This window comes from Trachypithecus francoisi, unplaced genomic scaffold, assembly GCF_009764315.1.
Source record: "Trachypithecus francoisi isolate TF-2019V2 unplaced genomic scaffold, Tfra_2.0 Contig01451, whole genome shotgun sequence".
Taxonomy (NCBI): Eukaryota; Metazoa; Chordata; class Mammalia; order Primates; family Cercopithecidae; genus Trachypithecus; species Trachypithecus francoisi.
This window is the reverse complement of record NW_022681432.1, coordinates 2,586,479-2,598,794: the sequence shown is the minus strand read 5'-3', so window position 1 is coordinate 2,598,794 and position 12,316 is coordinate 2,586,479. Positions and strand designations below refer to the sequence as shown.

Here is a 12,316-nt window from a genome sequence, read left to right as displayed (position 1 = left end):
CAGTGAATGACTGGTATTTAAAAATATTTTAATCGATTTTTTCTCTCTCACAACAGAGCTGCTCTGTATACATGAAAAATATCTTGAACTTCATGAAAACCTTAATTAGTGGAAGGAAAGGATGTAAGCCCAATGAGTAATTCATGTCAATGTTGCTCATTTAAGGCATTTCATTTTGAGTTAATGACAGTAGGTTAACAGCTAAGCTTTTTAAAAGATTGAACTAAGAATTGTTGTTTTACTTTAAGCTTCTAGAACTCTATTTATTTGCAAGACCACATTCAGTCTAAAATACATCTGAGATCTTGATTATACCTGTGTTTGACTATATCTGTTCATGTAGATAAACCCAGTAATTTTAATTCTACCATTAATTTAGAAAATTTCACCAGCAACTGGTTTCTACATTTAATTTTCTCTGAGAAACACCCTATCAATCAAACAAAATAATAACCAAAAAACATAAAATATGTTTAATTAAAGAAACAAAGTAACATTATATATCTGGAGAAATTTAAAATATGTTTATATCCATAAACACCATTTTAGTTCACAAGAGGTTAAGAGAAGAAAAGGGTGTACTCAAAAGCTAGAAATGGAAACTACTAAAGTGCTACAAAAAAAAAAAAAAAAAAACATTTGATTAAATTGAAAATGCCTACCACATGACCTAAAATTATGATTCAGGAAGCAAAGCAGAGTAGCATCAATTTTGGTTTCTCAAAGGCAACATGTTTTACTACTGGTAATATTTATTTTAAATCTCATGAATTCCCTGAATGTCATCCAAGAACAAAAGGCAAAAAACAAAACAAAACAGAAACAAAGTAAAAGTTTAACTGAATTCATGATGATCAACCATTGATTGTAGTATCCATTTTTCTAGCTACCATGGTCACCAACTCTGGTATTAGACTAATTGCTACACATCAACTCATCTGAAACATGGTTTATTAAGGATAGACTCTGCTTAAACATAAAGTGAATTAAAGGTTTTTGAGTAATAAGTACTGCTTGCTCATGCCTGTCATGGTACATTATGCATACCATCACATTATAATCATTTCGTTAGCATAAAGGTAATTTCAAATCAAATCTAAGTCCTACTTTACACGATGCCACAGTGCCATTCCATCAACAAACAGGGAGAAAGGAAAATAAAACAGAAGAGTTTCCTAGTCATATTCTTTGTGGCAGCTATCTAAAAGCTGTCTTGCCAAATTCTCTTTTAGTGGATTTGTGAATGCCCTTTGATATCCAACTCAGTTTGAAAATTTATAGTCAAATATTATTTCTTCTTGTTTCACTAAGGAATTAATACTTCTTTTTTTCCCTTTACCACATAGCTTAACTTTCACCTTTCTCATCTTCTAACAGCACCTTCTTTTCTTTCTTTTCAATCACAAATAACTCCAGACTTCACAGAACTCTCCATTCTGATCTTTTATCCCAGTTTCTGCAGCTGCACTTTCTACCCCTCGGTTCTTTATAAACTCCTCTAAGTGAACTACATTTTTGGATGGAGATAGTCCATTTGTAAGGGTCACTTTGGCAAATGCCAGTTAAAATAAGGAAAATCTTGTAAAAAGCTCAGCCAACTTGATCCTGAGTTACTGAAAGGGGAAGTTGAACCAAGGAGTAAATAATAAAACATACTCCTAAAAATTGTTCTGTAGTCAATATTTATAATTTGTCAAATTTCAGTTTTTAAATGTCTATTTACCTTTCTTTTACTAGCAAGTTGACAAAAAAGGGGTCTAAATATGTTTAAATAACTATGGCAGATAGGATGATTTTAGCATTCCTATGATAATAGTAATTGTTTTTAACCTTCACATTATTGTTTTTGAGCGGCAATAAAACAAAGGTGGCATTCATTTTGTTCTGCATTAGCATCTCAATATGAATATTGGAATGTACATTTGCATTATTTCTATCACTCATGCAAACTAGTATTTTTGACTTTTATATTTTTCTTCTCCTTGACCTCAGCATAAGTGGAGTTTTTCTCAACCAATTGAGAAATGTTACTTTATATGCTACTTAAATTTTTGGGTTTTGGAAAGATAATATGTATTATTCCTGATTGGTAATAATAATGTAACATAGCATCGTATCCCAATGACTGTTTTTTGAGATTTTTGTATCTTAAAAACATAATTTCAGTTTGGACAGAATTTTCCAGAAAACTTAAAACATGCAAATTTAATGTAAAATGTATCAGAGGATGAAAATACACATAAGGCTGCTAATTTTACATAGTCTTGTAGTGTTACTTTGCATTTATTGGGAAGGTTATTAACACAGGTATTGGTGCTAAGAATAACTCTTAAGAAACAATGTATTTCATTTTATGGGATGTCTTAGAGTTCCATCTTTTGTAGCTTTCATGTAACATTTGCTTACATCTTGCCTTCCTCAATCCTATATCCACTCTTTCAGTAATCTTTCTACAAGTATTCCATAAATTATTCACCTAGGCTGTACAATAAAAAGTGTGTCATTCTTGGAAGATGAAACACATATGACAATTCAGACATCTGCACCTCTTACTTATCCTGTAGCAGCTATACTCTTTGCTGAGCACAAATAATTGCTTATCACTCAGACATACCACAGTATCTGTATCACCATATTTGATACCAAAAATCCTGTTTGCTTCTGATATGAAGTGAATCAGTAGGAACTCGTTCTAATAAAAGTCTACTGTACTCAAGTTGAGAACTGCTTTGCAGTAGGGGCAAAGGTATTCCTTGGATCAGATCTTTCAGTCAGATCAAACAGAAAATGAGCCTTCCTGTATTATGGTTAGATTATGAAAATCATTGAAACCCGGAAACAAACAACCACAGACACTAGTAAGTGAAATAACAGCCAAGAGATGAATTTGGGTGACTGTCCAAGGCATATATAACTGCAATCCACCAAAAGATATCCTGTAGAATAGAGGCAAAGAAGCAGAAAGGAAGATAAATCAGGTTGAAGATTGCTCTTCTCCACTAGTCTGGCGTAACTGTCTTTGTCGTACCTGAGAATGGTCGCTCCAAACCAAATTTTGGTAGGAGGAGGTGGTTTTCAGAGGGGAGAGCACTTCCCGGGAGTTGAAGGGGTCCAAGGCCTGCACCACCTTGTTCATGGGCCCACTGTAGGTCCTCACTCGCTCATACACTACATTTTTTTCTGGAGGCTGCTGGACTTGGCCTGACTGATGGTAGCAGTGGTAATGCTGGGGCTGGCACTGCAGCACCTCTGGAAGCTGCTGTGTTCCACAGCTGCTGCTGCTCGTCTCACTCCAATAGCTCAAGCTCATCTTCTTCCAGTGGTCAGCAAGGGACCTCCCAGACGCTCTACCTAAGGAACAAACAGAGAAATATAATGGAAAAAAAAAGGCAGGCAAGCAAGCAGGCAGGCAGACATAGAGACACACGACACACGTGTAGAACCACTTATCAAAAACCTCTGCCAATAGGGGTGCCAGGAAGAAAAGAAAGCTACCTGAGCACCAGCAAGAGCAGGTCTGGCAGCTGCAGATGAAGCAGCAAAATATTTGAGCTCAAATGGAAAATGGAGCCACCCTGTGACATTGCTCCAGGAAATGGTACTGACACGCCCTTGAGGGGCGGATTCACCTAGCAGGTTTACATGCCAAGAGAGGCCCTGCCTTGCCACGGAGATAGCTACAAAGCTGCCCAGTAGGTAAAGGAGTCTGCGAAGAGCAGAAATGCAGAATGTCAGGGATGAAGCCAGAGCTTCCAAGCGCATGGGCTTAAAACTTCACAAAGACACGAAGATGCAAAAAACTTGCTAGAGAAAAAAAGTCACAAATGTTATATGAAAGTGTCTTTTTTATGGTTCTTAAGTTTAGCAAAGGTAGTTACCAGCATAAGTATTATCATTCCAAATTCCCATGCCAAAATAATGAGTATTAGTCTAGGAATACCCCAATTTTCATGGATAAATTTGCATTTTTTTGCAAAACCCATCTGATAATTGCAGTTAAGGAGGATTACTAAGGGGTCTCTTTCCAGTAACTTTGTTTAATATATGGACTTCTTTATCTTACTCAAAGCCTTGTATTCTTTTCTATCATACATTGAAGGAAATCTGTCTAAATGGTTGAATTGCTGTATAGGAAGGCGGATGGTCAAGAAAAACCTAAAGATTCCACAAATGCTTTGCATTTTGGCATTCACATCTGTTGTTTTTCTTTTATGCAAAGGAATTTCTCCTGCCCTTATATGTGCCCTAGGAAACACTGAGTTTGACTGACTTTTTAATATCTAGTTAGTAAGGGAGCTGCAAGTCCTGAGAGGTGCCTTAACTAACACAATGAGATTTAAATGTGTTTACAACTTACATTTATTATTACTTGAAATTTTGATCATAATGCCTACTTACCCTCAGATTTTACTGTGCAATATACTTCAGCACCACTTAAATCCAGAATACTCATAGAAAGTGACTTTAGTAAAAAGTATCTTCCTAATGTGTATATGTGCAATAGGACCTAGCATACCACCACCATTCTAGAGAGAAAGAGAATGTCATGCAGGGAGCTAGCAGCATTTTTTTTTTTTTTTTTCTGCCAAGTGAACAAAGTGTTATGATTTACTATTTACTATGTGTCAGGTACTGTTCAAGGGGTTTTATGTGGATTATAATTATTTCACCATTGAAGTGACTTTATGAGGGTTTATAGGTGAGAAACATGGAGAGTTCAAAAACTTTCCAAAGTTAAATAACCTGTAAATGGTGGGCCTGGCTTTTTAACATATGGAGATTCATATTAGAGTCTAAGTTCTTATCTGGTATATTATACAGCTAGATAAATTCACAAATTGTTCTATTTTACAGCTGTATAAATTCTCAAATTGTTCTGTATCCTGCTATCTAATAAATATTCTAGATGTAAACATCAAAAAACACTTCAGCAATGCTAGCCATGAGTGACTTTAAAGGAATCTTTAGGTTTTCTTTTATGGCTGAGGGTTGTGCAAAAAGCTGAAAATCACCCTTAAAAACTTTAATATTAGTTAGTATATATTTATATTTATATTTGTGTGCTGAGTGCAGACCTGTCAAATCTGATCCTTGCTCATTTTAATGATATTCCTCAAGAATCAATTAAGTTTAATTAGAAATACGTGACATGTTAAACAGCCTGGTAAAATATCAGATCAATAACTTACTACTATCATTAGCAGTATCACTTTGAATAAACTTTATGTGTGAACAGAGAGTAGGTGTTAAATGGGATCATCCAGTCAGCTTTGATTCATGTTAAAATATAAATGAAACATACACACACACACATGCATTCATGTGAGCACACACAGAATACTGTAAATATCTGTTGCAGCCAAGAAGTGACCTACTAAATGAAGAGATTGAGATGAAGAAAAAAATGTCCTTTATCCATAAACTGGTGACCATACCTGCCCTTCACATTTCTTGGATATATAGTGTTTTGAGCCAGCTTCCTTGATATAGTTTGGCTACAATTTGTGTGTAAAGCTGATACCTTCACTCAATATTTGAGCCTTATTCATCACTATTCTCCATCTCTGGGTATGAGGGACAGAGAGCTTGAAGCTTAGGCATAGTATATTAGAAATGAGATTAAGCACTATCTGGCAGGCAAATCACATCTAACTATGAAGCAGGTGTTGACCACAATTGTTCACTTCAGAAAGGCTTATTAATCATTGTCACCAAAATTTCTACTTCTCTGACAACTCACTTGTGCATCACATGATCAATATCTCCAATTGGTTTTTCTCCTTTATGAGGACGATGGTCATACTAGCCCATTTTTTAAAATTTATTTATTTATTTATTTATTTATTTATTTATTTATTTATTTTTGTGCTTTAAGTTCTAGGGTACATGTGCACAACGTGCAGGTTTGTTACATATGTATACATGTGCCATGTTGGTGTGGGTAGCCCATTTTTGATTAAGAAATAAATATAAATATGTCTTTCTAGGTAGTAATAACACTTGCCCTATTTTACACTTGAAAATCCAAGGGATTGACATTCTGTATTCTGCATCCTTCATGATTATATCACCCTTCTAACATTAGTGAATGGAGTAGTAAGAGTTGATTCCTTATTCTTAACTCCAGATTTTTTCAGATAATCTTTAATTAAATTTCCAACAGTTCTTTTGTTTCACACAGTAATGGAGATATTTTATGCTTACTACCGAAAAAGCCTCATTTACAGCGATGGATTTGGGAGGCAGAATTGGTAACCCTTTAGAAGTTAATTCAGTTCTAACAGACTTAAGAAAATCCTTTTCGCTTTTGATTACAAAAATAATTCATTTTTAAAAATTCAAATGAGTAAATACATGAACAAAGTAGAAAATTGAATTCATCATACTGATAATAGGAGTAAGGGATAGAGCAAAGATCAGAAATGTCTGCTGCATACTTTAATGGTAATTTAAAAAAAGAAACGATTTACATTTGACTGAGTTGTCTTGAAGGCCATCTGAAAAAGTCCTGATTTGACCTACTGAGGCTATTGGAAAAACACAGTTCCTCCTATACTCTCACAATACAGAACACTTCCGTTACCCCAGGTGTGTGAGGGTTATTTCCCTACCCAACTAATAAATGATCAGTTCTACAGTGGACATTAGCTGCGTGTCCTCTAATTCAATCCTGACACTATGTACTTGGAGATAGCATAATAACTCACAAGTTGAGGACTCTCAGTCCCACAAGACTGTCCCCAACTTTAGACACCAGTCGCAAGCCCTAGGTTGTTGTACCTGTGCTTCTGACCAACCAGCTATCAATCGGAGTTCATAAGACCCCCCTCCTTGGGTTTAATTAATTTGTTAGAGCTGCTCACAGAACTCAGGGAAATACATACTTGCATTTACTGGTTTATTATAAAGGATATTACAAAGGATTCAAAAGAACATCGAATAGAACAGATGCATAGGGCAAGGCACAGAGCCTCCATGTCCTCTCAGTATGCTCCATTCTCTAAGAATCTCCACGTGTTCAGCCATCAGGAAGCTCTCTTTGAACCTAGTTCTTTTGGGGTTTACGGAAGCTTCATTATGTAGGTATGATTGATTAAATCATTAGACATAGGCGATCAACTTCAACTTCTCTCCCCTAAAGAAAGGTGGGGCTTAAAGTCCCAACCCTCTAATCCTGCCTTGGTCTTTCCGGTGACCAATTCCCCTCCTGAAGCTATCTAGGGGATGCCAACCCTCAGTCAATTCATTTGCATATGAAAATATGTTTATCACTTTGGAAATTTCAAATATTTTAAAAGTTGTATGCCAGAAAACAGGGAAGAAGACCAACTATCTATTTCACAATATCACATCAACTTCATAAAATTGTTATTAGAATCAAAGTGAAAGTACTTGCTGATTGTAATATACTACCCAGGCATATGATTTTAAAATATGTTATTCATAAATAATGTGTTATAATTTCTGTGAAATAGTAGTCTTTGAAAAGAAAAAATGAATGCCAGAGGAGGCTATAGACCTGGTTTATAAAAAGCTTAGCTACCTGAAACTGTTAAGGTAAAACAAATCAATAATTAATTTATCATATATCATTTTTTGATAAATTAAGACTACTATTTCACAGAAATTATAGCACATTATTTATGCTCAAGTCTATCTCTAGCCCAGCCTCACCCCCGGGGCTAACGATATAATGGCAAAGGATAGAGAGTTAAGCAAAGTTACTCAAGTCTTCTTACTTCTGCGTTCTCTACAATCAAGGAAAAGTATGTACTCACTGGAAAGGATCAACAACCATTGGTCCATTCAGAGGGAAATGAAGCCCCAAAGTAGATGAGATGACTGTATGAAATCACTTGCGTTTTACTAAATGAGTCCAACTCATTTGATTCTGCAGAACTACATTCCAGCCTTCTGACAAAGTTGAGCTTGTTTAACTGCTGTTGAGAAACTTTAGACTGGGAAATGTTTTGGAATATAATATATGAAAAAATATCTCTCTTGATTTGGAAAAAATGAATGGCAGAGTTTACAAAGTGAGTAATTAAGTCTGACATCAATGCAAGTCAAAATTCTATACCAGACTATAAATTGTCTGATGATACATGCACCAAGAGTAGAGATAGGTGATCCCCCGAAAGACTAATGGTATCCCTGCTTCATGGTCTCTGAACATCTGCCCTTAAAATCAGTTTTACCAGTGGCACAGCTTTGTTCTGAACTAATTGATCCCTGTGTTCCAACAACCATAGTAGATAAAATTATATCTGGATTCTAGACAGAGTAAATAAGTCCTCAGTGTGATTTGAATGAAGTGGAACCAAGCCTCTATGATCCTGGAAAACCCTCAGGGATAACTGACCTCTCCTGTAAAAAAAGATTACTTTAAAGCAGCATTTCTCAAAGCGTGTCCTGAATGACACTAGTTCTACAGGATCCTATACCTGGAAAAAAATGTTTGTGATCAAATGGGTTTAAGAAATATTTGGAAATACTTGGTTAAATATAATTTGAGAATAGCTTTATTGCTATAATACTTCTTTCCTAAGCCGATGTGCACCATGATCTTCTAAATGGATCAATGGTATGCAGTGTTTTTCAAGTTTTGTTGGTGATAAAATATATTTTGTGTGTCATATTTTGTGTTTTTCTGATTTTTTTTCTTCTGCATGCTTTTGACTAGACTCATATAGTAAGAATTCATATCTAGTTTGTAATTCTACTTCTATAATAAAAACATACCAAAGACCATTTGATCAGCCACGTTACTATACTAGTGATACTCAAGTGAGATCCATGAACCTCATCGGGAAAATTTTTAGAATTGCAAATTCTCAGGCCCCACCCCAGACCTACTGTGCAAGAAATTCTGGGGGTGGGGACCAATGATCTGTTTTAAAAAGCTCTCCTGGTGATTCTGATGTACACTAAGGTTTGGATATCCCTGAACTATATCAATATAATGGAGGCAGGTTTCGACAAAAGAGGACGATAGTAGTGGCAGAAAGATGAAACTTCCTATTAGGTAAGAGATTGTAAGCAGCTCAAGAATAGTTGACTAGAAGTGTGCATGCAAATAGAAGTGAGCTATGACACTGGATAAGAGTCAACATGTTCTACATTTATGAAGAAGTAAAAATGGGTGTGAACTATAGTGTAGTACATTAATTATAGCTATATAAGGTATTCTGGCAATAAAAATAAAAGAGGATACTATTAGAGTATACCAGAAAGCTATACACTATAGTGTTAATTAATGTAGTTTTGCAGTCAGATAGACCTGGATTTACATTCTGGTCTACCATGTACTAGCTCTATGGCCTAACAAACTATGTTACTTTCCTGACCTTCTGTTGCTTTTCAACGAAATGGACAATAGCCCCTAACAAAGAATTTGGTGTGTCCATTAGATAAAATGCATGTGAAGTGTTTAGCATGGTGTGTGGTACCTAGTAGCTGAACAACAAATGGAAATTCTTAACATTATGCTCTAGGTCTGCCTTGAGGTAAAGGAAGAAAGGGCTTGCCATGATTTTGCAGATAGAAATATGTCTGTAGCAGAGCATATCATATAAGAAGGCCTTACTTGTGAAAAGGGAAAACAAACAGAGGTAGGGAAATGACCAATGGCATAGTCACAGAAAAGGCTCAATCAATTTACCGAAAAGGAAAAGGTAGAATGAAGTTTGAGTGAAAGGCAAAGGTAGTCATTTATAATTTAAAATGCTTGGCTGTGATGGAAGACTTTAGTTGAAGGTAAAGTCCTGTGATATCTCTTCTAGGTGTCTGTTTTGTAATGGACAAAAATTGTAAAGAGTAACTTAAATGTAATTCATTAATTTAGAATATATGTACAAAAGTACTCTAAGCAAGCAAGAAGAAAGGAAGTAATAAAAATAAGAACTGAAATAATTGAGATTGAGAAAAGTGATAGAGAAAATAAATCAAACCAAAAGATGGTTCTTTGAAAAAAATTAGTAACATTGATAATCCTCTGGCAAGATAGACCAAAACAGAGAGAAAATACATATAACCAAATCATGAATGAAAGGACTCCACAGATATTAAAATGATAATGGAGTATCTTATAAACAATTTTATGTACATACATCCTACAACTTAGATGAAAAGGACCAATTCCATTTTCACTAGGAAATGAACCAATTCATAGTGAGAAATAGACGAACTACCACAACTCGCCCAAGAAGAAATAGATAAACTTAATAACCCTGTATAAATAGAAGAGATTGAATTCATAGTTATAAACTTTCCAAGAAGAAAAATGCTGAATTCCACCAAATATTTAAGGAAAAACAATACATTTTCTTTTTAAAATTTGTATAAATTCAAGAGGTACAGGTGCAGTTTTGTTACATGGGTATACTGCATAGTGATGAAATCTGGGCTTTTAGTGTAACCATCACCAAATAATGTACATTAAGTAATTTCTCATCCCTTACATCCCTCCCACTCTCTCACCCTTCCAAGTCTTCAATGTCTGTTATTCTACTCTATGTCCATGTGTATACATTATTTAGTCCCATTTATAAGTGGAAAACACGCGGCATTTGACTTTCTGTTTCTTTATTGTTCACTACAGAACTCTCCATCCAAAAACAATCTCATATACATTCTTCTCATTGCCACATAGGACATACTCTAAAACTGATCACATAATTCAAAGTAAAGCACTCCTCAGTAAATACAAATTAACTGAAATCATAACAAACAATCTCTTGAACAACGGCACAATCAAATTAGAAATTAAGACTAAGAAATTCACTCAAAACCTTACAATTACATGGAAATTGAATAACCTTCTTCGGAGTAACTTTTGGGTAAATAATGAAATTAAGGCAGAAATCAAGGAGTTATTTGAAACTAATGAGAGGAAGCATACAACATGGCAGAATTTCTAGGACACATCTAAGACAGTGTTAAGCAAAAAATTTATAGCCCTAAATGCACACATCAAAATTTAGAAAAATCTCAAGTTAACAACCTAGCATCACAACTAAAAGTACTAGAGAACTAAGGCCAAACAAATCCCAATGCTAGCAGAAGACAAGAAATAACCAAAACCCGAGGTTGAACTGAAGGAGATTGAGACACAAAAAAGCATTAAAAAGATCAACGAATCCAGAAGCTGGTTTTTTCTTTTTAATTAATAAAATAGATCACTAGCTAGACTAATAAAGAAGAAAAGAGAGAAGATTCAAATAAACTCAGTCAGAAATGACAAGGGAGATATTATCGCAGATGCCACAGAATAAAAATAACCATCAGATAATATTATAAACAACAACCACTATGCTCATAAATTGGAAAATCTAGAAGAAATGGATTATTTCCTAGACACATTTACCTTCCCAAGACTAAAGCAGGAAGAAATTGAATCCCTGAAGAGACCAATAAAGAACTTTGAAATTGAGTTAGTAATAAATAGACTACAACCAAAAAACGCCCATGACCAGATGGATTCACAGCTGATTTCTACCAGATGTACAAAGAAGAGCTGGTAATATTCCAGCTGAAACTATATCAAAAAATATTCTAACTCATTCTATGAGGCCAACAATATCCTCATACCAAAACCTGGCAGAGACACAACAAGGAAAGAATCTTAAGGCCAATATCCTAGGTGAATATTGATGTAAAAATCTTCAACACAATACTGGCAAACCAAAAATAGCAGCACATCAAAAACTTTATTCATCATAATCAAATAGCCTTTATCCCTGGAATACAAGTTTGGTTCAACATAAGCAAATCAATAAATGTGATTCATCAGATAAACAGAACTAAAGATAAAAACCATATCATAGTCTCAAGAGATGCAGAAAAGGCTTTTGATAAAATTCAACACTTTTTCATGTCGAAAACTCTTAATAAATTAGGTATTGAAGGAACATACTTGAAAATGATAAGAGCTGTCTATGACAAGCCCACAGCCAGAATTATGCAGAGTGGGCAAAAGCAGAAAGCATTTTCCTTGAAAACAGACACAAGATAAGGATGCCCTGTCTCACCACTCGTATTCAACAGAGTTCGGGAAGTTCTGGACAGGGCAATCAGGCAAGAGAAGAAATAAAGAGCATTCATATACTACAGGGGAAGTCAAACCATCTTTGTTTGGGGATAGCATAACCTTATATCTAGAAAACCTCATAGTCTCAGTCCAAAAGTTCCTTAAGCTGATAAACAACTTCAGCAAAGTCTCAGTATACAAAATCAACGTGCAAAGATGACTAACATTTCTATACACCAACAACAGTCAAGTCAAGAGCCAAATCAGGAACACAATCCTATTCATAAT

General features: G+C 35.0%; 1 protein-coding gene across 1 annotated transcript in view; it reads right to left on the bottom strand.

The window, feature by feature from the left end:
- The window catches only part of POF1B (POF1B actin binding protein), a 113,668-nt gene extending 105,805 nt beyond the window's left edge, over positions 1 to 7,863 (bottom strand). The window contains 2 exon segments of the mRNA XM_033233305.1: positions 3,029 to 3,351; positions 7,779 to 7,863. Coding sequence (XP_033089196.1) covers positions 3,029 to 3,351; positions 7,779 to 7,806 — 351 coding nt within the window. The 5' untranslated portion in view covers positions 7,807 to 7,863.
- Between the last annotated feature and the right edge of the window lie 4,453 nt (positions 7,864 to 12,316).